Genomic DNA, 27,308 nt, shown 5'->3' with positions numbered 1-27,308 from the left:
TTGTGCAGCTTTCACACGCATATGATGGGATTGAAAATACCATGGCTTGGGTCAGGCGCACCTTAGTCTTCAGGGTGACATAGCTAGGGAACAAAAATTCTCTTACACTTTGGAATCATACGATATAATTCCTATTAGATTCCTTTTGCACTGCATTAATTCTGTTTTCTTCAGTTATATCTTTTTCTTGCTTTCTCTCACTCTCAGACTTAAAATGGAAAATTTCAAGCATACACCAAAGTTGAGAGAACAGTACAATGGATCCCTGGTAACCTTCATCTGGTTTTAACAATTAATAACATTTTGTTTCATCAGCCCTCCACCTTTTGAGTGGAGAAGCTGGTGTATTTTAAAGCAGATCTCAGACATCATTATCCTTTGACCCATAAGTACATCATATATGTCTTTAACAGATGTCTAATGGATGAAGGGTTGTTTTTTTTTTTAAAGACTAAACCGCAATACCATTATCCTACCCAACAGAAATAACAATATTTACTTATGGTCATATTGTACCCAGTTGGTGTTCTGTTTTTGCCAATTATCTTTAACATGTTTTTATACTTTGATTTGGATCCAAACCCAAGATCGACACATTGCTTTTAACTAATAAGTCTCTAAGTCTCTCTTAATCTATAAATTCCTCTTCCTGTCCTTATTTCTTTCAGACCATTTATTTGTTGAAGAACCTATATATTTGTCTTATAGAATTCTTCATATTCTGGATGTGGCTAATTGTGACCTTGTGGTAGTGTCTGACATGTTCCCCTATCCCTTGTCTTTCCTGTGAACTGGTAGTTAGATGTGGAGGCTTGGATAGGTTCAACTTTTCTATTTTATTTTTTTAATTGAGGTGAGATGCACAGATCTCATGTATAGTTTGCTAAGGTGTGACCAGTGCATATGCTTACGTGACCCACATGCTATCAATATGTGGAACATTTCCATCACCCCAGAAAGTTCCTTTTCTTACTTTCTTTTGATTACTTCTTCCCTGTGTGTGTGGAAATCGAGTTAGACCCACCAAGCGCAGCTGAGAATTTTTACCTCCTGTTTTTGTCCTAGCCCTGTCTTGGCCATGGGTATTTTAGGACCAACTTGGAAGAGATTGCTTCACCATCAGTCCTGCTGTTTTTTTGGACCAATTCTTCTCATAACCACGCAAGATGTTTTCATTGACGCTTTATATCAGGGTAGTTTTAGTTGTAGGTAACAAAAAACTGCGTCTAGATTGGCTTAAATAATGAAGGGAAGTTACTGGCTCATTTAACTGAAAATTGTAGATATAGATCCTCGTTTCAAGTGAAGTTTGACTCAACAAGATCACTAAGGGGCCAACTTCTTTCCATTTTTCTGCTGTTATCCACTAGGTTAATTTAATATTGTGTTTGGTCCAAGATGGCAGCCAGTGGCTCTGAGGACTGCATGCGTTCTCAGCCATATCCAGCAAGGAAGAGAGGCTGTTTTTCCCAGAGTTCTCAGCAAAAGTCCTGAGAGTCTCTGATTATCCCAGCATAGGTCATATGCCCACTCCTGGTCTAATCAACAGTTCATCTCTGGGGGTGGGGGTAGAGCCACCTTCCCCAGAACCACCAAACCAAAAAACCAAACCCACCTCTAAATGGAATCAGGAGCTAGGAGGGATTGGTTGTTGTGAAGCAACCAAAAATGTCTGCTACAATCATATAAACTCAGAAGCCTCCATGATTGAGGCCTGTGTGGCTGTGCCTCCCTGGAGCAGCCAAGCTGCTGTGCCAGACACCAAACTTCATTCTCCCTCAGTCCCTCATTGCCTGCCATCTTGAGCCTTCTCTGGAGTTTGCGGGGGGGGGGGGGGGGGGGGGCGGGAGGGCTGGTCACTGTATTAATTTTGAGTTTAATGTTTCCAGCTGGGAAAAACGTACGGATCCCCGAGGCAGGTTTTATTATGTGGACCACAACACTCGGACCACCACCTGGCAGCGCCCTACAGCGGAGTATGTGCGGAACTACGAGCAGTGGCAGTCACAGCGGAATCAGCTCCAGGGGGCCATGCAGCACTTCAGCCAAAGATTCCTCTACCAGGTGAGAGGGCAGGAGAACCTCCCAGTCCTTTTGAATGTGCAGCCTCCCACGTTCTCCACTGACCTGCTTGGGAAGCAGACAAAAAGGTGTTCTGACCTGGAAATTTTACCCATCACAGTGAAATTCCTCAAATTCCACTGTTTCTAACTTAGTAACTCAATGTTCAGACCCTATGTTTAAGGAGTCAACATGTCTGAAATGGAATTCACCATCTTCCTTTGAAAACTGGCTTTCTCTTCTGGCCCCTCCATTCAAGTCTATTTACCCTGAACTGAAACCTCCAGGTCAGCTTTGAATTCTTCCATACCAAACCTTTCCTGATTAAAGCAGTCACCCAAATCCTTCTCTTTCCATTGCTACCATCTTTCTTCTGATCTTCATTATCTGACAGATTTTCAATGAGGGAAGGGACCTTAAGGTTCATTTAGATCAGGGGTCTAAACTATGACCTGTGAGCCAAACTGGCTTACTACCTGGTTGTATAAATAAAGTTTTATTGGAACACATCCATACCACACCCAGTCATTTATATATTGTCTGTGACTGCTTTTGCACTGTAACAGCAGAATTGAGTAGTCGAAATAGACCAAATGGCCCACAAAGCCTAAAATATTTCCTATCTTACCCTTTTCAGAAAAAGGTTGCCAAGCCCTGGTCTACATCAGCCTTCTACCTTGTAGTTAGTTTTCCTTTTCTTCTTCCCATCTGGATTGTTAGGGCAACCTCTGAATTATTTTCTCTGCTTGCCAGAGTTATCTGCAAATATCACTGTCATCACATCACTTTACTGGCTCAAAACCTCTGTGGTCATTACTTACAGAATAACATTTACATTTCCTAGTTCAGAATCCAGGATGCTCTGGTCCCAAGTTAACTGTCTAATGGTCTCCCATACTGTGTCACTTTAGGAGCCCTCCCATCCCACTAGAGCCTCCACTGGTGACCTGGAGCTGGGGGGAGCCCAGCGCAGCCTCTGGCAGAGAGAGGTGGGATTCCCAGTTGGAACTCTGATTTTATTTTCTCAGCATACCTTCACCTAGAAAGTTGGCCTCTGCAGCATAGCTAGCACGGGATGCAGTGTATTTCCAATTGGAAATTTTTTGAGCTGGACTATGAATTTTAATCATGTACGTATAACATCCTTTCTATTTGAAATGAACTTTCACCCCACAACACATTTCTAAATTGGCTCTGACCCTAGTTAGATATCCAGAAAATCTTTAATTCCATTTAATTAAGTAACATTTGTTGTTGGTTTTACCTTCATCTGCAGCTCTTCATTTCCTACCCAAAGCAGGAGTTACACTAGAAGCCACAAGGCGTTTTAGTGTCTCATATGGCTAGCTCGTTCTTTTTTTGTCTGTGGGGGCTTATTGCTTGTTCCTGGGTATGAGTGAGCGGAAAAGTCAACTATAAAGCCTGTCTACAACCCAGGCTCTGGTGGTCTTACCCAGGGCAGAGCTGTGCAAGTTTTGCCAAGCTTCCCACCCTACAACTCCTGTCACATGTGCCTGGCATTCTTTTCTGGCATATTTCAAAAGTGGATGGAATCTGATCATTCTGTGCATTTCAGAGATGGCTCCTCTTGAGCTGGGCCCCAAAGTCTTGGTCTGCCATTTTCTTGGATGGTTGTGGTTGTAAAACTGGGAAGGTCTGGGGCATCTTTCTTCCTTGATCTGTCCTTTGACATAGAGGCAAAGACATATTTTAGGCGTTTCACGTGGCTTTGTCTCCCTGCTTAATCAACTTCTGTGATTAAAATAAATAAATAAAGCCACTAAATGGAATTTTTTTCCTTCCCCACCATGCTCCAGGTAGTTTCTGTAGGTTGACTGGAATATTTGGTGTGGAAAACAGAAGATTGTGGGATTTTTGAACTTACATCTGCTTGGTCTTTTTTGGAGCATTCATTCCTCTCGCCTGCCACTGTCATTTTATCAACATCATTCTTGGCCTGCAGAGGTAGAACATTGACTCTGAGGGTCCCTATAAGTGAAAATTAAACGCTAAACAAATTTCTTTCTGAGTACTCTTAAGATGGTTCCCTCAGTTCAGTTGGGGATTTAAGAGGGCTCTGGGTGGAGGTGAGGGTTACCTTTTCTCCGTGAAACAAGACTCATATTGAAAAAATGTGGTAGGAATCTTATTTTGGTCTGTTCTCAATGTCTCTCTGTTGGTTTTTCCTCCCCCCTTGGATTTGGTTTTCTCCTCTTGTTTGCTGTGGTGCCATGTCCTGGTTACAAGTAAGAAGGGTTGCTTTCATATAGTTATTTTGGGGTTTGGCTTTGGCCCAGGCTTTGACTCGAAAGACTTAAGAGCTGATACTATGGTAGCGACTTCCCCTCCTCCCCTTTTTGGGCTTGACTGAGACCTTGTTCTTCTTTGGTGCCCTGCAGAGAACACGAAATACAGTTCAAAATGGAAATCAAGGGAATCCCAGATTGCACTCTCTCCCACAATTCCTTTCTGATGTCTGCCTCAACACACACCATCTCAATTTCTCGAAATTATTGTTCGCCTTATTTCTGACATGTTTTCCTAGCTCCCTATTATGCTTTTGTTGCCTGTGATCATCATGCTCATTTTTGTTTTGTTTCACCTTAGCAGTTTTACTTTTCCCTCTGTTTCGTGTTCCTGCTGTGGTCCCTTGAGGGTGCCCAGTTGAGGGCTTTGTGCTGTTGTAACAGGACCCATCGCACAGCTATTTCTGTGTCACCTCTTCCTTGACTATTCCTTTCTTTCTCCCCTAATAACTAAAGAAGGTAGCCAGTGTCTACCACTGAAGCAAATCACTGTGGGGCCCCTAATTTGTAGAATCCAAATTACACTATTCAGAAACAGACAACTTGTCTTTTACTCTGCAGAGAGCACCTTGGAGTGAATTCTCAAGCCACCTGGGTTTTGTTCTGCGTCCACTGACTCATCCTGAAAAAAATGAGCCTGCCTTCCACACTGTAACCTTTATGCCCTTCCCAGAGCCTTTCTTGCCCTCGGCTGTATTTGCTAGACATTCTTTATTTCTGAGTTTGTATCTTAAAATATTACTGGAACTTTGTGCTTGGTCCCCAAGGGACTTGAACTCACATGAGCTCTCTGGCTCTTGGCCTGTACCCCGTATCTCCCAAGCTGGGGCCTGTTACCGGGGAAAACTGTTAAACAGTGTTCGTCTCAGTTCCAAGGAAACTGTCTTGTCTCTCAGAGCCCCTCCACATCCTAGGATCTCTCTTCTGACTGCCATCTCCCCCAACCCCTCTTCCTCGGTGCTTTTCCAGCTGTACTCCATGTAATACTTTGAGATCTCTCTTTTTAGAAGAGAGAGGTAGAAGAGAAGAAGGGGCAATTCGTTGTTTCATTAGAGGTGTGAGGTTTTCGAGTTTTGGTTTTTCTGGCCATGATGTGTGTAGGTCTTATTTTTTGTTTCTCCTTGGCTTCTGTTCACATCCTTCCTTCTGGCTCTCTTTTTTTTTATTTTTCAAACTGTATTGTGTACATTCGAGAAGAAATACTTAATATACACTCAAGTGTTTTGCTTTGACTCTAAAAGAAGTGAAATCACTGTGATTGCCAGCTTTCATTGATTCAGATTTCACATGTGGCTTGTGTTTATTGATATCTCTCTCCCTTGCCTATCTGGCTGCTCTTTTCTCTCCTTCTTACAGGTTTGTCGGGCAGGGATCTGTTAGGGTGAGAATGGGAGGATACCAAGGAAATTTTTTTTTAAAAAAACCACTAAAGTGAAAGATGTTGTTGTTGGGTGCTGTCGAGTTGCTTAACTCATAGTGACCCCATGTGACAGAGTAGAACTGCCCAGTAGGGTTTTCTTGGCTGTAATCTTTATGGGAGCAGACTGCCAGGTCTTTCTCCTGAGGAGCTGCTAGGTGGGTTCAAACTGCCAACCTTTGGCTAGCAACTGAGCACTTAAACTGTTCCGCTATCAGGTCTACTTTCATCAGAGATAGGCGACATTGTATGGAGTTTGGGGTATTAAAAAAAAAAAAAAAGGCAAGGATTAAGAAAACCCTGATAATATTTTTTAGTTTTCAGTTCAATGCTGGCCATGGAGGCTGTCAAGAAAGACCTCTTGATCTGTCCATTTGTAAACTTAAGCAAAAGATGACTGTAAGCCCACTGAAGCCCCTTTGGTGCGATTTGCCTTCAGAGCCCCTGAGCTCTTTATGCTGGGAGGTTATCTACTCATTCCAAAGAAAGGTCTGAAGTATCACACAACTTTGCACCAAATGCTACTTCTTCTAGTGCCTTAAAATGACTTTTTCTGTAGTTCTTCCCTTTTGCCAGGGCACTGCTATCTCTCGGTACTTAAACTAACTGCATTTTATTTGGTTTCATTATCTGAAATATATATGTTTGCACATCTGTAGTTACCTTCCTTCTGTTGCCAAATGTTTTTATAGTCACTGTTCTTATGTACTGACTACAAGACAAAGTTGGAGGAACTTAGACTTTATGGAATCCCTCGCCCCCAAAACCACCCCTGTGAATTTGGGAGATTTTGTTCAGTCATGATCAGTCAAATCTGAATTGTGGCATAAGATTTGAAGCATGTCCTAGAGGTTGGTGATAATGTGCCCTTAGCCAAGGACAAGCCCAGCTTTCCCCACCTTCAGGCAGTTTGCTTCTGCATGGGTAGGAGGTCCTTTGCTGAAAGGGGGCTCTGTCCCATCAAGGAACCTATGGTTTCAAAACTTAAATGTCTTTGTTGGAACTTGTTTGGAAGAGGAGCCTGTATTGCCACCTTGGAAAGAAAGTTTCTCTGTCCTTTCAGCTGGGGGTGGAGGGAGGGTGTGAAAGGGGGTTCATTGGCAGTTGAGTTCTCCCAATGTTTTCTCAAGCCCAGACTGAGCTTCATTCATCCTTCTGCCCATGTGTGGCTCCGTCGTCCCCAGACAGGGCCAGCCAGGCAGCCTGAAGTCTGCATTTAGAACCTGATCCCCTAATATGACGATTAAATTTTAGTAAGTGAAATAAAACTGCTTCAGAAAAGGAGAACGAAAGAGTGGAACAATACTTGTTTTATTTAACCAGGAGAAGTTTTTGACAGCACCCCCTTCCCCACAGGATATGAGAGCTCTTGGTCCATGGCAGCCTTCCCCTGGGGACCTCACAGCAGAATTAGGCAGGGTGGGGGGTGTTCTAATGTAAACAGTGACCCTGAAGTCCTGGAGTCAGCTCCCCCTTCTTTTCTCCTGTCTCCCCTTCTCTCTTGCTAGCCGGCCCCCAGCACCACCTCTCCAGCCTTCCAGTAACGCAAACACAGAACACTGAGCAGCTTCAGGTTCAGGCAGGGGGAGAAGAAAGGTGCTTTGTGAGGGGAAGGAAAACATTCCTGGGGGAGGTGAGGGGCTTGGGGGAGAGGCCCGTGGGCGAGGGGCATGAATGTCCCCTCAGTCTGGGTTGATGCTGCACACCCCTGCTCTCTCCCTCTCCCAACTTACCAAGAAGGGAGGTGGGGGCTGGACGCGGAGGTGGAGGAAGGCCAGGCCCCAGCCAGGAAGCTCTGGGCGTGGGCAGGGCTTGTGGGAATGATTTCATTGGAAAGGCCTGCGATATTTTTTCCCCTCCCGTGTGTGGTTCTTGGAGAAAGTTGGAGGTGGTGGTGATTTCAGTCGCCTTGGCCGCCGCGAGCAGGAGCCGTGCGGAGGCACGGCTGAGGAAGCCTTGCTCTTGAGCCCTCTGGCTATTGCTCGCCAGCTCCCTGCCTCCGCAGCCCTGGCCCACCTTCATCTGCGCACCTCTTCCTCCCCCTCACTCCACCCTCTCCAAATCCTAGCTGGGCCCTCGGTGTGCAGGGTCCTTTTTTGGTTTTTCTTTTTCTTCAAGATTTTGAGAGTAGCAGATGCCACCTAAGGCCTACTGTGTCCTCTACAAAGTGCTAAAATGTGGAAATGAGTTGTTGGCGTTTTTAGTTCTATTTATCAATTTATTTTTAACCGGTGGCTTTTTTTTTTTTTTTAAATTTGTGTTCTACTGTGTTTCTTGTGTTTAGTCTTCGAGTGCTTCGACCGACCATGATCCACTGGGCCCCCTCCCTCCTGGCTGGGGTAAGTACTGTTCTACTTCTGCGCCCTCAGCCTTCCCTCGGCCGGTGCTCTGTGACTCTCTGCCCTCTTCTCCTGTGTACCTTCCTCACTCCTAGCCCTTGGTCCCCTACTTGGCTACTCTCCGGCACATTCTCTGGTGATGGCCAGCCAGAGCAACTACAGGCGATGGAGCTGGAAGGTTAGGAAAGGGATTGAGCTGTCCTGTGCCTTGTAAGGAAACCTTGGTGGCGTAGTGGTTAAGTGCTACAGCTGCTAACCAAAGAGTTGGCAGTTCAAATCCGCCAGGTGCTCCTTGGAAACTCTATGGGGCAGTTCTACTCTATCTTATAGGGTCACTATGAGTCGGAATCGACTCAACGGCACTGGGTTTGGTTTGGTTTGGTGCCTTGTAACATTCACCTACCAAAGCTAAAGGAATGTGACCCTATGAAAGAAGTCCCAGAGCAGCGGTGGGACTGTTGGGTCCAGGGCCTGAGTTTCAAAGTGTCTACTCATGGAACCATCCTAACACCGACTAAGCCATTTTAACTCTCTGATTCCCAAATGGATTTGTTTCAGGCCTGTGACTGTCAGAGTGGAAGGAGCCTCCTTAACAAACCTTTCTTTGCAGCTGAGATGGTGGGAGACTTCAGCCCAATTTTGACTAATGGAAGCCACCTCTTTACTTGTGACACAGCTGTGAAAGAGGCCAAAGGGAAGCAGATAAGAGATTTGAGAGCGCTGGGTGGTAACTCTATGAAAGTGCATCATTTCTGGTTAATCATGTCATACTGTTGCTTCACTGGATCCTTCTCCTTGCCGTTGGTAACTGCCTCTTGCTTATTCCCAGTTTTCCTGGGATTTGTTAGTAAGTGAGTTGGGGGATGAACATGCAGGGCTTGGAAGAGATTGTGGACTTTCTGGCTATTCTAGGAAGGAGTGGCCATGCAAACAGGCGTCATTAGAGATGGCAAGACTCAGCACCTTCTGCAGCTCTCTGAGCTGGGGCAGGGCTTTGGGCAATACTGCAAAAGTCCCTCAGAGCTGAAGATGGCAGAGGGCAGTTTTTGCAGTAATCAGCATGTGCTGGGGGTAATTTATTTGTTAGGTCAGTAGAACACAGTAAATACTGGTTTGGAGGTGTTCACAGATGGTATTAAATTGGAAGGAGATGCACTCGCCAACAAGGATGGAGAAATGTGCACTTAGGGAGCTGACAATGATAGAATAAGCATCAGCCTGGAAAAGCATCTCGCTCTTGGGCTGGATCCTCTCAGTGTAGAAACAACTACTCCCTGGTAGTAATTTAAGAGGTTGCATCAAGTCCCTTGGACCTACAGGGTATCACTTAGTGAATTACCCCTGATTCCAGAGCTCTAAATGGGTGCCTTTTAGTCTGTCTTGTGGAAGATATCAGCTAATGAAGGTTCCACACATTTCTTGATTTTCAGCTAGGAAATCCCTTATGCACACAGATGACCCATCCGTCTCCCTGAACTGATGAAATTGGTATCTCAAATACTGGCAGGAAATCAAATGTGAGACTGTTAAACACTTAGGATGCCTCCCTAGGTAGGGAAAAACTCATCCGATTAAACAAGAATTTGCGATGCCAGTAGACAGTATGACCTAGAGCCAGGGACCCTGAGTTTGTTTCTGGCTCTGTAGAGGCAGGTGGTGTAGCCCAGACAAGAGTTTATTTCTGTACCACTTCTGCTAAATGATGGTCACCAAATAATAACCGTTGTAGAGGTTTGAAAACACATAAGACTGGAATGGCAGAAAACTGGGAGAAGAGCATGCTGGCCGAGGGCCAGAGAACATTTTTAATCACAAATCCTTTTGGGCTTTATGTTGACTTGCCTGGTGCTGTGACCCTTCCCCAGGGATGGTTAAGAATGAACAGGAACAGTAGCAACACCAAATATGAATGACATTTACCGTGAGCCTGCTCTCAGAGTCGACTGGTATTCCTCCTGCTCTTAGTTCCTGGGTCTCTCTCTGCTCTTTGAAGAAAGTCCATGGTGTTCTCCTCATGACTGGCCTGGGAGTCAGAGACACCAGTTTAGATCCACATCTGCTTCTCAGCAGCCGTGACCCTCGGCATGGGATGGAATCCCCTCAGGTCTGTTTCCTCCTAAAATGAGGTTGTGCTGGCTGCTCATTTAAGGATGTTCCCTGCTCCCAAACTATGAAATTGTATGCAGCTGAGTAGTTCCACTGAGCCGCCAGAGGCACTCATGCAGCAGGCAGTGCCAGAAATGAGGGTGCAGGCCTCAGATCGGCTAGACAGACCCCCCAGCCTGGTGGTTAGCTTTGGCCTTGGCCCTTGGCAGAGCGACTTGGAGGATCTAGTTCAAAGCACTAGCTTCTGGGCTGGGAGCAGCCCCGCCTGCCCTCAGAAACCTCTTGGAAAGCTTTCCTTCTATGGGACAGTCACATGCGGGACAGTCACATGCCAATTTTGAGGTGGTCATAGCTCTATAACAGTTCCCAGGCACCTCTTTTCCATTTGTCTGTGTTTTAAGAATTTCGGTCAAATAAAGGCTACCAGGTAAAATAGGGAGTTGGAGAGAAGCCAGGACCGTGGGTTGATACCTGGAACATGCCTAATTCTTGAGGGGGAAGGGGTTGGTCTCCCCAGTTCTCTTTTTTCAACTCTGGCTTCCCTGTAGCTTCTGGAACGGATTACTCTTCTTTATTTAATTTCACCCTGTCTTCATAGAAGAGGGTGGGCCATTAGCATTGTTTGTTCTCAGGTTATAAACAAATTTGAAGGCTCAGGAACTTCTGGGAGAGGGGACCCCCCCTTGAGTTCAGGGCCCCGCCTCTAGTTTTGCCTCCCATCCACCTGGAGGAGACGGGCTGCCCTTTCTAACTCCTTTCAAGGTACAGAATCAGCAGCTAGAGTTAGGTCTGTACCTGGAGCCCAGACTCCCTCTCTTAACCCCCGAGCCATCGTCAGTGACCCAGCAAAGGGCACGAGAATAAGGAGTGTCCAGAAGAGACAAAGAGTGTGCCCTGTCTCCTAAGCACACACTTAGGTGTAAGAACAAGATGGGCACTGTCTGTGTCCACAGCCCCAGTAATTTATTTGCACATGTGCCACATAGAGGTTTCACTGGGTTGTGAGAGTTTTGGAACAAAACTTAGCCTTCAAGCAGGAGAAAAGAGGTAACAGGGAAGGCGCATGGGCCCTGTGGTCCAGAGTACTGATCAGAGAGCTGTAAAGCCTAATGACCCTGCTTTATGGGACAGAGGCACCTGGGTGTGCTGTATCTAGTGGATGGAGTGGTGGCAGGTCCTGAGATGAGCCATGACAGCCTGGGGTGGGGGGGTAATGGGAGTGGGGGCTGGGACAGAGGGAGGCTGGCTGTGCTTCCAGTTTGCACACAGCTGGATACAATTACTTCCCTGGTTTCAGCCTGGCTGCTCCCCCTCTGTGTTGCCACACCACCCCCTCCCTCCAACCAACAAAGCAACCAAAGACAATACTTGTTCTTGACTTGAAAATTCATATACCAACCCCACTCCCACCCCCAACAGGGAAAGATTCTCTTTGTTCTTTTTCCCGGTGACAGATGTGAGTGAGTCAGCCTTTTACTGGTCAAACTTCTCTAACAGATTGGGTCAGAAGCAGAAATTCAGACCCAGCACCCAGGAGGCGGAAGCTGGAGGGAAAAAGACACGTGCTGCAGATGGTTCAGTCTGATTGTTCTCTTTTCTTTCTCCTCCCCTGGCAGAGAAGAGGCAGGACAATGGACGGGTGTATTACGTGAACCATAACACCCGCACTACCCAGTGGGAGGACCCTCGGACTCAGGGGTGAGGACTTGGGCTGCGGGGAGGGCCAGGAGTGGCCTTAGACTGCGTTTATCTTATGGGGCCCATGTTTCGGGGTCTTCATGCACGCACAAGTGCCCCGAGATCCTCACAATGTAGTATGGGCCTAAGGAGAGCTTGAAAGTTCTCCTTAAATTGACGTCCCTGGTGGATGAAGGGTGGCCTGCTAGCCTCTGTACTAATTGTTCAGGCTGCCCATCATTTGATCCCAAAAAGGTTGAGGGCCCTGTTACCCTTGAGAAGTAGTCTGGGACACTTGGTGTCTCAGCACTGCTGATGGCCATGCAGGCCAGTGCCATCTACTAGGGCTGGTTCTTTGGCCTTGGGATCATAAGAGACCTCTCTGCTGCAGAAATGTCCTCACGACTTGAGTCATGCCAGGTACATGGGCCCTGCAGAGCATGGGCGAAAGCAGAAAGTGTGCAGGGTACTGAGGACCTCACCTCTCCATCCTTAACACATCTCTTCCTGTGTTTCCAGGATGATCCAGGAGCCAGCTCTGCCCCCAGGGTGGGAGATGAAATACACCAGTGAGGGGGTACGATATTTTGTGGACCACAATACTCGCACCACCACCTTTAAGGATCCTCGCCCGGGGTTTGAATCTGGGTAAGGACTTTCCATGGACGACGTTGATGTCTATTAACCAGTGTCGTCAAGTCGATTCTGACTCATAATGACCCTATAGGACAGAGTAGAACTGCCCCATAGAGTTTCCAAGGAGTGCCTGGCAGATTCAAACTGCTGACTCTTTGGTTAGCAGCTGGGGCACTTAACCACTACGCCATCAGGGTTTCCTTGATATCTATCAGCACAGCTAATTCTGCCAGTGGGCTCAAGGAGGCAGGCTTCACGTGTGCGTGCGTGCATGTGTGTGTGTGGCGTGTACAGCTTTTTACCACCCTCTCGTGGCCAAATTTGAGGTCACAGTAATGGGGTTGTGGAGGAAGAGGCGACCCTGTTTATTCAGAGTAATACCAGTGGTATTTCTCTAAAAGCAAGAGGTCTGGATTTATTTCTAGCTTTCAAATTTCTAGTCTTCAAATCTGCAGAGGGTCTTAATGGCAATCACTTCCTCTTTTTGAAGCCTTATTTTACTCGTCTTTACGTTAACACAGCATCAGCTTTCCTTAGGGCTAACAAAAATAAATCACTAGTTTTTGAGAAATCACATGGATTCCAGAACATTTTTGCTCTTCCCAGGACGAAGCAAGGTTCCCCAGGCGCCTATGACCGAAGTTTTCGGTGGAAGTATCACCAGTTCCGCTTTCTCTGCCATGTGAGTTCTTGTTCTGGGACCTCCTGAGGCAGGTAGAGTTATTGAGTGATTTCAGCATGATTTGGCAGCCCCGCAGCAGGAACTGGGGTGTCTGAGGCTTAGGTGAAGGCAAGTCACTAATCTGACCCTGAGCTCTTGTCTGAGGACGTCTCAGTCTATTTTAATAGAAGACAGGGCTCAAGGAAGTTAGCTTCTGTTTCTGGGGGACTAAGCTTTCCCTCTGTAGACTGTGGCGATGCACTTTATACAGACAGTAGTCTAGATTGAGTATTACCACTTGAGGCCCTGCTTTGAGTTTTTTTTTTCTTTTCTTTTCAGTCAAATGCTCTACCCAGCCATGTGAAGATCAGCGTTTCCAGGCAGACTCTTTTTGAGGATTCTTTCCAACAGGTGAGAGAGAAATAAAAAGCCCTCCTTCCACTACCCCATTTTCTGTCACGTGACCTGTTAAACTCACACTGTAGAGTTTCCAAGTCCTGGGCCTTGGTGACTGGTGTCTGCTGGAGACCCTGTAGTCCCCTGTCCCTTCCCAACCCCTGCTCCCAGCCTGCTGTGGAAGGGAGGGTGGCAGGCTGCTCATGAGACTGTCTCCCCAGATCATGAACATGAAACCCTACGACCTGCGCCGCCGGCTCTATATCATCATGCGCGGTGAGGAGGGCCTGGACTACGGAGGCATTGCCAGGTGAGCTCACGTGCCCTCGGAGGGTCGTGGTGCCCCTTCTGCTCCTATCTGTGGGGCCCATGGCCAGAAAGCTGCTCCTCCTTGCTCAGGTTCATTCCAAAGCTCTCCTGTTGCCCCCGTACCCTCAAGAGTAGGCATGGCATCCAAAATACTTAACAGTCTGTATGGACAGTCAGAATGAGTGCTTGAGCAGAGCCCTGGTCCCCTGCTGGGCTAGGCATTAACCCTTTAGTTACTGGATCATGGGGGCACTGAGGATCCCTGAGGAAGGGGCTTGGGACAAAGGCTCTTGGGAAAAAAAAAAAAACCAAATCCAATGCCGTCGAGTGGATTCTGACTCATAGTGACCCTATAGGACAGAGTAGAACTGCCCCATAGGGTTTCTAAGGAGTGGCTGGTGGATTCGAACTGCAGACCTTTTGGTTAGCAGCCAAGCTCTTAACCACTGTGCTCCCAGGGCTCCAAGGCTCTTTTATCACCCAATGTGTAATCATCTCTATACTTCATTAACCAGTACAGCTGGACAGGATGCAGTGGCTGGATATCAGTGCTTCATGGCTGTCCCATAAAATCGACCCTGGGTTTTTCTTGAGGCAGCCAGGCACACGAAGCTAGAGTGGTTCAGCGTATACCTGGCATGTATAACCTGTGTGAAAATTTCAAGGCCTTGATCAATACTAGGCTGCATGTCATGTGTACAGGGTAAATAAAATTAAAACCACTAACAGAACTATAAAAAGAGCCCCAAAGCATTGTTTTGCCCTCACCTCAGTCCACCTGAAAGAGTGAACAGACTCTGGAGAAATGCTGCCTTGGATGGTGGGGCAGAAGGGCCGGTGGTGACTATTAGCCCGCTGACTTCTCATGGTGTGGGGATGTCTTCTTGCTTGGTGTTGGGTTGACTGGCTCTGGTTCTCTGTCTGCTGGTTGCGTTGCCCACATGGATTGATTGTTCTTTTTTTCCGTGGTGACCTTCTCTCCAGGCTCTGCTTGGTGGGCTTCTGGTGTGGCTCCCGCCCTCTGTGTGTGTCTCTCTCTCTGTGTCCTGCCAGTGGTTTTACCCTATGGTAGGTTACGTCATGCTGTTCTACCACAGGGTAGAACCACGGACAGGATACCGGGGCACCCTCTGCATCGAAGGACTCCTCGTCTGCCCAGCCACAGACAGCCCAGCAGCAGGGACTGGCCCCCTTGGGATGTCTCCCTGCTGGTTTAGCTTAAGCCATGAGGCTTGTACCATGGTTGCACACAGCTGCTAAGGCATGGGTGTTGGTTCAGATGCATGTGTGAAAGTATGGGAAGGGGTACAGTGCTGGGGCCTGGGGCGACGGGAGGGCAAGTGCAAGGGCCTTGGGTGTGCGAGGGGAGTAACCATCTGGAGTATAACTGGTGGGAGAGAGGTCTATCATCTACAAGCAGCAGGGAGTAGTACAGAGTTATCATAGATCAGAGTTAGGAAAGTGGTTTTGTGTGTTCATATCGTACTGCCTACTCAGGCACAGAGGAAGCAGCGTGGCTGTTATTCATACAGCACCTTTGCGAAATTTAGGTTTAGCACTTTTGCACTCTTCCTCAAGGACATTGCTGTTTGTTGGAAAGTGATCGTGATATCCTGATTTTATCAGAAGAAGATAGCTTGACTATCAGTTGCAGAAAAATTGTTGTAATAAATGTGCCAATCTATGATACTTCTATGTCAGGCCCTTGTGCAGTACACAGCTTACACAACTGTGCATGGCAGCCCGGGGTACAAGGAGCTGCTTTGCCATTAGAAGGTCTGGACATTGTGATATAAAGTCTTGGACTGCACCACCTGGGAATGACACACACACAGGTTTCCCTGAGCATCGTCATCATGTGCTGTTGTCATTCTGGTTCACCCTGGGTCTGACTCCACCCTGCTCACTGACCACCTGTTAATACCGATTAGCCCAGCTGCTGATCCAGTTGGGGCTACCTGAGAAACAGAGGCAGAGGAGAGTCAAAGCTCCTGTGCAGGTATACCAGGAGAGGTCCATTATCCCTGTTTTTTCTCTCTTCCCTCACAGAGAGTGGTTCTTCCTCCTGTCCCACGAGGTCCTCAACCCCATGTATTGTTTATTTGAATATGCCGGGAAGAACAATTACTGTCTGCAGATCAACCCTGCCTCCTCCATCAACCCCGACCACCTCACCTACTTCCGCTTCATTGGCAGATTCATTGCCATGGTAAGAGGGCTGCGCGTCCTCCCAGTCCCAGCACTTCCTTCCTTTTCTCTCCCTTGGCAAAGTATAGGGGTGCCAGGGGAATCCATACTTCTTCTGAGACCTCCAGGAAGGGCAGCAGTTGAGGAAGCCAGGCCCTGTGCACCAAGCAGGCAGCGCTGCCACAAGCAACCACCTTCTCAAACTCACGCTCACCTTATCCTCAGAGAACTCCTAACGTAAAAGTACAGAAGGCTAGAAAGACTTCTGGAGAAACCTGAGTTTCGTCAGGGGCCACCCCAGGGGTGTTGAGAGGGGCTTTGTGTTTTGATTTGTGTAGGACTTGTCAAGGCAACGCCAAGGGTCCCTGGCTCACAGGACTTTACATGCCATTAAATGTGTATCCTGTTTAGGGCATTGGGTGATGGGGCCGAGTGAAACTAACAACACACCTGCTGTCTGTCTGGGGAGTGCCACCGTATTTCATCAGCCTATGGGTGGGTGTGTCTGGGAATGTCTCATTGAGACACTAAGGCCTTCCAGAAGGGGATTTGGAAACAACATTAGGTTAGAACAGAGCCCTAGTAGACCAGTTGGTGCAGGGTATAAGACGCATCCATCAGAAGGTGGGTGTGTGGTGGAGTGGGAAATTGTGTTATCTGTATTTACCTAGAAATAGGGAGACCATGTGCATATGGAAAGGAGGGTCATGTCATGTGCATCAGTGTGGAGTACCTTGTAAGTGTGGAGAATCAGGATGGAGAAGGGTGAGTCCATGGTGCCTTCACAGTCCAGCTGCCATATTTGGTAGTTTGAACTGCTTCAGTGCTAACTTTCCTTTGCTTCTTCCTGACTTCCTGATGGCTCAGCCCTGCTCCCCCTTCAGGAGGACCTGAGGGCCCCAAGAGCCCATGACTAAATATGTCTCTTCCCGTCGTCTGGAAGTTCTTGGCCAAGGTGCTGGGCTCAGGAAGTGGGCACATTCTTCCCAGGTCCAGAGACCCGCCCTACCCGGCAGCCAATAGGACAAACCAGTAAAACCCTAGACTATTACTCACCACTGGCTCGCCAGCTCTCGCTGTCTATGGTGTCTGCATTATTTTTGGCTGCCTCTGCGTCCAGTTCTGAGAGCCAGTGAGTCAGGGCTGCCACCTGGAGCTGTTCTGAATACGTGTCCTCTGTGAGCACAGGGCAGCTCTCCACTCAACCAGGGGCACAGCCTGGAGGCTTGTTGGGCAGGCAGTGGCTGAGAATGGCCTTCTGAGCAGGAGGGCTCTGATGAGTCCTTTTGTTTGGATGATGGGATGAGTTCGTTCAAGGTCCAAGTCAGGAAAAAGAGTATTGCTTATTTCCCAGACTTACCCTACAGGCCCCTGAAGTAGCCAGATGCTCTGGTCCTGTCAGGGAAGGAAGGCAGGTCACAGTAGCAGGGCTTGATTCAGAGCATTCAAGAGCCTGCCTTGGATGATTTCCTGGGAAGGCCAAAATTCTTTGCCATGTCTCTTCCTTCTCAGGCTCTGTACCATGGAAAATTCATTGACACCGGCTTCACCCTTCCTTTCTATAAGCGAATGCTCAACAAGAGACCAACCCTGAAAGACCTGGAGTCCATCGATCCTGAATTCTACAACTCTATCATCTGGATCAAGTGAGTGTCTTCCCATGCCCAGCAGCTGGAAGAGGGAGGTCTCTGGTTGGGTAGTAGATACCGATGGCCTTTCATTTCTCTGCCAGAGTGGCTCTCTAAGCTCTTATCTAGCCTTGATAAGTGCTTGTGTAGATGAGCAGCTTCTAGATCCCCCTGTGGGGAAGCTCTGGAATTCTCTCCTTGCATCAGGAAGATGTCCTGTGCCATTGTTCAGGATTCTAGGCCACCTGTGAGCTCTTGGGTGTTTCATGGGCGCAAAAAGTGCGTGATGGAACAGGATTTAGGGAAGACCTTTCTAAGATAGAAATTGACCCTCTTGGTCTCTCTTGTCCCCAGAGAAAACAACCTAGAAGAATGTGGCCTAGAGCTGTACTTCATCCAGGACATGGAGATCCTGGGCAAGGTGACAACCCATGAATTGAAAGAAGGGGGTGAGAGCATCCGAGTCACAGAGGAGAACAAGGAAGAGTATATCATGTAAGTCTCAAGTGCTGGGGAGCACAGTATTGGGGGCAGGTGTGGGGAGCACTGTGAGAAGGGGCAGCAGAGACGTAGTGGTTCATAGAGAAAGGATTTCCTGCTCTTAATGTCTGGGGAACCCTCTTCAGCCAGTTCCCTACATGTGGCTCATAGCTCACCAGGGGTAGGTAGCAAGCACCTCCTGTTTTTGCATCTGCCTTGATGTTGACGGCCAGTCACTTGATGGCTAGTGCTGGGGGAGCCAGAGCCCACAGCGATTTGTCACTAGCTGCTGGTTGCTTTGTTTCAACTATTGTTCCCACGTGGCGGACTTCAAGATCATCAGTTGAATTTTTCTGAAGAGGCATACAACTTAGATGCCCCTATCTTCTTTTTGCTAACTAAGCTGAAAAGATTTCTGTGTCCTGTGTGCTTAAATTCATTATCTCATGTGTTTAAATTCATTATCGTATGTATGTTTGCATGCAGATTCTCTCATGCGCATCCTTCAGGTCTTTTAGTCCAGCCTTTTAATCTCCACACTTCCATGTGTCTCTGAAGCTCAGTCCGTGATGGTGGGTGTGGAGATGGTGCAGATAGTGATTTCAAAGACTCAAGTATATCCAGGCTACTGGGAGGTTTTTTTATTTATGTATTTTAAAAACTTTATTATGAAAATATACATAATAAAACATATGCCAACTCAACAGTTTCTGTATGTACAATTCATTAACATTGATTACATTCTTCAAGTTGTGCAACCATTCTCACTATCCTTTTCCAAGTCATTTCGCCACCATTAACATAAACTCAGTTTCCCCTATGCAAAAACTCCCCCTTATCCCTTCCTTCCCAACCTCTGGTAACTACTAATAATCTTTGGTGGTTTCTGTATATTTGCTTACTTCATGTGAGTGAGACCTTAAAATATTTATCCTTTGGTGACTGACTTATTTCTCTCAGTATGATGTTTTCAACATTCATCCATATTATGGCATGCATCAGCACCTTATTTCTCTTTATGGCTGAATGGTATTCCATTGTGTGTATACACCGCATTATGCTTATCCATTGATCTGTTGATTACTGTGAGGCTTTAAAGGTTGTACCTCTGGGTCTGGGTATACCAGAAATTGACTCTGTGCTAATTCATTGCCTCTGTAACAACTGCCACCCAGGCAGACAGTGAGCTGTGCCTGAGCAGTGAGTCTTGGGCTCCACTGACTGACAGCCGGTCTTTGGTTTTAGGCTGCTGACTGACTGGCGTTTCACCCGAGGTGTGGAAGAGCAGACCAAAGCCTTCTTGGATGGCTTCAATGAGGTGGCCCCCCTGGAATGGTTGCGCTACTTTGATGAGAAAGAGCTGGAGGTGAGTGTCCAAGGTGGTTGAGGCTCTGAGCCCTTTCTCCTGGGTAAACCTGGTCTTTGATATCCTCACTGTATACCCAGAGAAGCTTACCAACTACCCGCCTTGATCAGGACAGAAGGCAGCAGGGCAAATAGTTTGGATTTGGGTCCTCAAGAGTCAATGTTCAAGAAAGCAGAGACTTGTCTTATCCATATTATTACAACTTTCAGCAAAAATAGTGAGAAATGTTTGGGGCTAGTTCACTTGCTAGTGGGGCGGGGGGTGGTGTGTGATTAGGTGTTCTGGGCCAGCAGGCTGAGGCGCTCCTTGATGGGGGGACGGCTGGCACTGGAGTCACTGACACACCTTCCCCTCTATAGCTGATGCTGTGTGGCATGCAGGAGATAGACATGAGTGACTGGCAGAAGAACACCATCTACCGGCACTACACCAAGAACAGCAAGCAGATGCAGTGGTTCTGGCAGGTGGGTGTTGGGACCAGTTTCTGCTGGGGTCAGGGGCAAGGGTCTCAGCAGTGACGTTTTAGAGCAGTGGTCAAAGGAAATGAGACCTCAGGCTCAAGGAACCTCGTTTTTCTATCACCTCCCTCATCTCTGATACTCTCTTTGCCTCCCCCAACTTGCAAAAAACCCATTGCCATTGAGTTGATTCTGACTCATAGTGGCCCTATAGGGCAGAGTAGAACTGCCCTATAGGGTTTCCAAGGCTGTAAATCTTAATGGAAGAGACTGCCACATCTTTCTCCTGTGGCGTGGCTGGTGGATTTGAGCCACCTACCTTTTGGTTAGAAGCCAAGTGTCACCAGGGCACCATCTAACTTGCAAACCTGAAATCCATTTCCACAGAGTCGATTCCAACTCATGGCGACTGCGTAGGACAGAGTAGAACTGCCCCATAGAGTTTCCAAGGAGTGGCTGGTGGATTCAAACTGCTGAACTTTTGGTTAGCAGCCAAGCTCTTAACCAACCTTAGAAAAGATGGAGATGTTGCAGCTGGATTGTGGCCAGCCATTTGACAGGAGGCCATCAGTGGTCGGCCCTAGGCCAGCTTTAACCACCTGGTGTACAGCAGGGGGTAGGGTGAAGTGGGGTGTTTGAACCTATAAAACAAGAAGTAATGCTCCTGTCAGTCATGTGATTGCCTCCTAGATGGGACGGGAAAGCATGTGCTTCGCTCCAGAAAAACCGAATGAGCTCAGTATCCTGGATATAGTGAACTGATTTCTTTATGTGTATGAGTTTTGTTGTTGTGAAGTATAGCGCACATGAAAAAGAATAAACATAGCATAGAAATCCTTAGTATACATTCGTATTGTTTTGTTGAGGTGAAATTCACATAACATAAAATTCACTATGTTAAGTGTTTTAAGGTGTGCAGTTCAGTGGCTTTTAGTTATATTCATGATGTTGTACAACCGTCACCACTCCCTAGTCCCAGAACATTTTCATCTCCCCTGGAAAGAAACCCCCTTCCCATTAAGTGGGAGTGTTGGTGGTTCATTGGTAGAATTCTTGCTTCTCGTGTGGGAGATCTGGTTCGATTCCTGGCCAACACACCTTATGTAGCCATCACCCATCTGACAGTGGAGGCTTGGGTGTTGCTATGATGCTGAACAGGTTTCAGCAGAGTTTGTTTCCACATGAAGACAAACTAGGAAGAAGGACCTAGAGATCTATGTCTGAAAATCAGCCAGTGAAAACCCTATGGATCACAACAGTCTGATCCGCAACCAATCATAGGACTGGCACAGAACTGGGCGGTGCTTCGTTCTGCAGTGTATGGTATCCCCACGAGTCAGGGGGTGACTCAACAGCAGCTGACAACAACAGCCCATTAAGCAGTTGCTCTTAGTATTTTTAAAAGCAGAATGTAGATGGGAAGAGAATACCTGGCCCCAGGTGTCCCTGAGATAAAGAGCTGTCCTGTGGGTGGGTGTGACTGTCCTATAAACAAAACATCTTAGAGGAAGCAAATTTGGAGTTTCTTGGTTGGTAGCTGTCACCACCCGTCCAGCCTGGGCTTTGTGTTCTCAGCACCGGTGGGAGAGGCCCTGGCTGCTGTGTGGGCACAGGACAGGCACCACTGTCTCCAGCTGCGGTGCCCATTTCGGAGGGTTACATGTCAGGGCCGAGCAGCTGGGCTTGGGCGGCCCCTGACTAGGGCATGACTTGCTGAGTTGCAGGTGGTGAAGGAGATGGACAATGAGAAAAGAATCCGGTTACTGCAGTTTGTTACTGGAACTTGCCGCCTGCCTGTTGGGGGATTTGCTGAACTTATTGGTACGCTTCCCCTCACCCTGCTGGTACCCTGGGGTAGGGGTGGGGATAAGGACAGTTCGAAGAGAAGGTGCGCGCTACTGCACCTTCCTGGCCCCAGAATAGGCTGGTGGGGGAAGGTCTGTGCTACACTCAGCCCATGCTGAGCCTGTGGGTGGAGTCAGAGCGTCCTGCTGGTTGACATATGGTGCGTGTTTCTTTGAGTAACAGGTAGCAATGGACCACAGAAGTTTTGCGTTGACAAGGTTGGCAAGGAGACCTGGCTGCCCAGAAGCCACACCTGGTGAGCATGCTGGTTTTAGTGGGAGGGGGCTGGGAACCTTAGAGTCTAGATGAGCTCCAGGGACAGTCCAGTGGGCGGGACAGCCACGGGGCCTCAACTCTGGGAACTGGTTGTGTGGCTCTGGGGTGCTGGGCTTGCAGAGGAGCTGTGATGTGCCAGGGTGTCTCTGCCTTAAGCGTTTGGTTTTCTGGGCGTTGTCATACCAGTTAAGCACCATCAGGTATTAAATATTGATCTACTTCTATTCCAGTGAACCAAGAGCTTCCCCCCATCTCCCCAGCTGTCTTGTCCCCTCCCCAAACCCCTCCTCCTCCATGGTCCAGGAACCTAAAGTGTTAAGGCTGGCATGACTTAACCCCCAGGGCCCTGCCCCACATCTGGCTAGCCAGCTGGCCCTTTTGATTGAGTCAGTGTCCAGCCAGAGTCAAGGTGAATGATTTTGATGCTCTCCTGCTGCCAGGTAGGGGCTGGGCAGTTAGAGCCCTGACCTCCCCTATACTGAATGTACCACTCTGCTCTCTCCACAGTTTCAACCGTCTGGACCTCCCACCATACAAGAGCTACGAACAGCTCAGAGAGAAGCTGCTGTACGCTATTGAGGAGACGGAGGGCTTTGGACAGGAGTAACTGAGGCCGCCTCCCTCCTGCTCCCCCCCCGCCCCCAGCACACATGTAGTCACGAGTCCTCCCTGCCTGAGAGGCCACTGGCCATGCAGCCCTTGGGAGGCCTCTGCAGGATGGTAATCCTGGGCGGGGACCACACTGTCATCATGTTGGTGGCAGCAGAGCCTGACCCCAAGAGGCCCTGCTTGCCAACCCCACCCACCCACTGGTGGCAGTCTAGAATAAAGCCCACTAGTCACCTTTGGCCCTGTCACCCATTTGCAAAGTCTGGAGGGCTGACCCTCTCTGCAAAGCTCCCCCGCCGTCTCCCGGAAACAAGCCCTAGGTGTGAGTGTGTATGCAAGCACAGGTGGGCTGCAGCAGGAGCCCTGTCTCACAGGGTGGTTGCATGAGAAGGAAATCAGGCTCTTGGGGTAGCTGTTCTGGACTGGGGAAGCCAACATTCTTTGCCAGTAAAGAAGGTTTTGTTTGAAATAGAACTTTCCAGAGATCTGCATGAAATGAAGGTCTCATGACCTCTGGGTCTTGGTTTCCCTCCCTTGCAGGGCTCCAGCCACACAGGTTTAGCAGCGAGGCCCCTCTCTCCACCAGAGGGGGCCAGTCCACTCTTTCGTAGCAAATAAGGTTGCACAAGCTGCGTAGGTCTCATGGTGGGGGAGACAGTCAATTCCCTCAGACGTTCTTCTTCCTTTTATATATAAACTTGAAGCATTTTATGTGTAGGGTTGCTTTATGTTTTGTTTTGGTATGCTGCTGTCACTTTCTGTCAGGAGCTGGTGCACCAGGTGTTGCTGGGACCTTGAGGGACCCATCCAGCCCTGTTGGTCCAAGAGCTACTCCTTATTGGTCCAAATAGCTACTCCTCTCTGGAAGCCACCATCAGTTCTGCGAGCTCAGGCAGGCCTGGCCCGGTGGCTCAGTGTCACAGTGGCCTATTCCCTGACAGAGAGGAAAAGGGTCAGTGTCCGAAGCACCACCCCAACCTTGCCCCTGTAACAGAGATAGAATTCCCTTCACTAGATAAAGCCACCCAGGCAGCCCAAGTGCCTGGGCAGATGGACCTGTGGAGTTCCTTGCCGCCAGCCCCTGGGGCTCCCAGCAGGCTCATCAGTCCCCTGTTCAGAGTGAAGTGTGTTGCAGCCAGCCTCAGGTGTGTTCGTCTGTGTAGAGTTGAGCCTTTATCTGCATGCAGGAAATGATGTCTTTGAAAAGCAGCTGAAGGGCTCAGAGTTGCTGCAAAAGGTCTGGTCTGATTTCTGGAGCTCCCACCAGCCTCTGATATGGGCATCCTGGCATTCACTGAAATCTTGAAGGACAACATACTCCACTGGGATGCTGGCATAGTGATGGTTGTGGCATCCCCTGGCCAGGCCCCCAGGGTCCCAGTGCTTGATTGTCCCAGGTCCCTGCAATAGGCTCTCGGACTGGTCGTGGAAACCTGCTGAGCATTGGCTCACTTTCCCAGATCCTCATCCTCTCCCTGGGCCCATGAAGGGTGAACCACGTGCCCGCTTGTGCTTGTGTGCTGAGCTGAGTGACCCAGCTCCCTGCAGCTCAGCCTTTCTTCCTCTCAGTTGTTTGCTGCGATTCATTACAGCATCTTAGCACACAGGGTGCTACATTGGGTAGGTTGGGGTGGGAGCTGCTGTGCAAGATTTGAATGCAGCAGGCTCATGGGTGTTCAGAGAGTGTGTGTGTTTGTGTACATATGTGTATATAACTGCAGTGTTTGTATGGAGTGCCCTTCGGTCGCACTGGGTTGGTCACCAGATTGTTTTGTAATGCCTGCCCCCTCGCCTCAGTATTGCCAGTTTCTTGTGCAATAAACAATCAGCAGCCGTGGGTGGTGTTGGTGTGGATGTCTACAAAGTTACTGCCCTCCCAGGCCTCTGGGCCCCACTAGACCCTTTAGGCCCTGGCAGAGGCCGAAGTTCCATGACTTGCTAGTTTTGAGGGGGGGAGTATACATCACTAACCAAGACCACCGCAGAGTTGGGGTAGGTGGCCGAAACCTTGTCCAGGAATCGCTGGCTTCATCCCTCGGTCAGCTGCCTCTCTTTACCTTTTCAGAGCCCTCTGCCTCCCCTGGCTAGGCCGGGGTTTCTTTGCATAGGTGCTGTGGGGAGCAGAATGTGAATAGCTGTGGCTACAGATCATGTGGGCTTCAGAAAACAGCTCCTGGGGACGGTATTCTGGGCAGCATTACATTCAGGAAACATTTACTACGGTGTCACAACTTCCAAGGTGATAGGACTCCCTTGTTTTGAGCTCCTGGTCACACAGGGGCTTGCCTCTCACTTTTTTTTGACAGTTGAGGGTTTAAAGATGGGACAGATGACCATGATGCTGTAGTTTGATGCATTTGACATGGAAGTGACTGTCATGGATGAACCGTTGCTCTGATTGTGCCTTTACCCACAGGAGGCAGAGCTGTTCAGAGAGGGCTCCCTCCCTGGAGGTTTTCAGCTGAATTCACTCCCCACCCAAAAGTGTTTTTCATTTGACAGGGGAATGCTATGCTTTGAAAAAAAATTATTGAAAAAAGCCCACATGTGATACATACTCCTTAAATTCAAATAAGACGTGCTCAAGTGAAGATTGTTCTCCCCACTCATATCCCTAGAAGTAACCACTGTTCACAGTTTGCTGTGGCCTTCCCAGACAATTTTGTGTGCATCTACAATTGTATATACGTACACTTTTTTTATATACCATGTTGAACAACTGGCTTGTTTCATTAAGTGAGATATTAGAGATACTTTCCATGTTCATCCGTATAGATCTACTTCATTCCCTAACTACCGCACAGTGTTTTGTATTATGGCGGTTCTATTGTACATCTGTCTCGTACTCACAGGCATTTCAGCTGTGTCCACCGTTTGCTCATGGCTGTGAACTTCCGTGACACCATGGGCAGGGCTTGTGCATTGAGCGCTGCTCTTTCACTAGGGCGTCCTGGATCACTAATTATGCCCCTTTATTTTTATTTTAAAAATTTAAAAAGTTTCTAAAATTCAAAGATACAAAGGGTCTACAGTGAAAGGCCTCCCTCACTTTTTTGTCCCTTAGTCACTCTGATTGCCTCCTGGAGGCAACTATTGTTGCCAGTTTCTTTTGAATCTTTCCAGATACTCTTAAAAAATCCCAACAGGTTCTACCAAATTGCCCTTCTAAAAGATTCTTGTTTGTTCAGCTATGGCTGGTATCTCGTGCTGTTCCACTTGTAAAATGAATCTTTAAGCTCTCCCACCTGTTTTTCCTGCTCTCCTTTCCCTTTTCCATCTCTTAACTTTGGACAGATACCTGCTCTTTCACTTTTCCACGATCATAGTTGTTTATTTTTAACATCTACATTTTGTTCTGTAACCATAATGAAATCTTCTGTATCTTTTTAAAAAGGTTTATTCCTAAAGCTGAAAAGCAACAAAAATGTTTACATTATAATTATATAAATTTTGTTTACTCCAGAGCCAAATACCAAAACCAAACCTATTGCTGTCCAATCGATTCCAACTCATAGTGACTCTACAGAACAGCGTAGAACTGCCCCAAAGGGTTTCCAAGGAGCGGCTGGTGCATTTGAACTGCTGACCTTTTGGTTAGGGGGTGTCTTAGTCATCTAGTGATGCTACAACAAAAATACCACAAGTGGATGGCATTAACAAAGAAATTTATTCTCTCACAGTCTAGTGGGTTACAAGTCCAAATTCAGGGTGTCAGCTTTAGGGGAAGGCTTTCTCTCTCTGTCAGCTTGAGAGGAAGGTCCTTCTCGTTAGTCTTCGGTTGGTCTGGGAGCATCTCAGTGCAGGAACCTCAGGTCCAATGGATGTGCTCTGCTCCTGACACAGCTTTCTTGGTGGTATGAGGTCCCCATCTCTCTGCTTGCTTCCCTTTCCTTTTTATCTCTTGAGAGATAAAAGGTGGTGCAGGCCACACCCCAGGGAAACTCCTTTTACTTTGGATCAGGGATGTGACCTGGGTAAGGGTAGTGTTATAATCTCACCCTAATCCTCTTTAACATAAAATTACAATCACAAAGTGGAGGACAACCACACAGTACAGGGAATCATGGCCCAGCCAAATTGATGCACACATTTTTTGGGGGACATAATTCAGTCCATGACAGGGGGCAAGCTCTTAACCACTGAGACACCAGGGCTTCCCAGAGCTAAATAGTATAATACAATTTTTTCTTGCACAGCTCTTTCCTCCTAGGGTTTCCAGTTGCCTTTTATTTAGTAATAAAATTACTATTTTATTATATGCTTCTTTCTCCCCCTTACCCTGAAGTGGTTTAAGTAAAATTTAATAATCAGGAAGAGTCCCCCGACACCTGACACTCATATAATAAGTTCCTCATATAAAAAGCCAAAGATACAAAATTGTTTTGGAAGTGAGGAGCAAATAGGAGTACTTTTGGCCGTCAGAGCCCCTATATGGGACTCACCGGTGCCACAAAGACTCTTCACACAAAGTAGAACCTCGTCAGACCTGGAAAGCTCAGCTCTTGCTACACCACTGCCTTTCTATATTGGGGTTCACATTGCCTTTCCAGA

The 27,308-nt window shown here is 47.8% G+C and overlaps 1 protein-coding gene across 3 annotated transcripts in view; it reads left to right on the top strand.

The window, feature by feature from the left end:
* WWP2 (WW domain containing E3 ubiquitin protein ligase 2) overlaps window positions 1–24,594 on the top strand; it is a 167,245-nt gene extending 142,651 nt beyond the window's left edge. For all 3 annotated transcript variants that reach the window (XM_064273835.1, XM_064273834.1, XM_023556622.2), the window contains 15 exons: window positions 1,890–2,064; window positions 8,069–8,123; window positions 11,846–11,927; window positions 12,426–12,554; window positions 13,149–13,224; window positions 13,543–13,614; window positions 13,821–13,909; window positions 15,958–16,117; window positions 17,608–17,741; window positions 18,078–18,218; window positions 19,449–19,569; window positions 19,929–20,033; window positions 21,752–21,848; window positions 22,056–22,128; window positions 22,656–24,594. In XM_064273835.1, the coding sequence (XP_064129905.1) occupies window positions 1,890–2,064; window positions 8,069–8,123; window positions 11,846–11,927; window positions 12,426–12,554; window positions 13,149–13,224; window positions 13,543–13,614; window positions 13,821–13,909; window positions 15,958–16,117; window positions 17,608–17,741; window positions 18,078–18,218; window positions 19,449–19,569; window positions 19,929–20,033; window positions 21,752–21,848; window positions 22,056–22,128; window positions 22,656–22,755 (1,609 nt within the window). In that variant the 3' untranslated portion in view covers window positions 22,756–24,594. The remainder of the gene's footprint in view (window positions 1–1,889; window positions 2,065–8,068; window positions 8,124–11,845; window positions 11,928–12,425; window positions 12,555–13,148; window positions 13,225–13,542; window positions 13,615–13,820; window positions 13,910–15,957; window positions 16,118–17,607; window positions 17,742–18,077; window positions 18,219–19,448; window positions 19,570–19,928; window positions 20,034–21,751; window positions 21,849–22,055; window positions 22,129–22,655) is intronic.
* Window positions 24,595–27,308: the final 2,714 nt, after the last annotated feature.

This window comes from Loxodonta africana, chromosome 21 (assembly GCF_030014295.1).
Source record: "Loxodonta africana isolate mLoxAfr1 chromosome 21, mLoxAfr1.hap2, whole genome shotgun sequence".
NCBI classification, from domain to species: Eukaryota; Metazoa; Chordata; class Mammalia; order Proboscidea; family Elephantidae; genus Loxodonta; species Loxodonta africana.
Note: the sequence above shows the minus strand (reverse complement) of the source record. Positions and strands in the feature narration are given on the sequence as shown.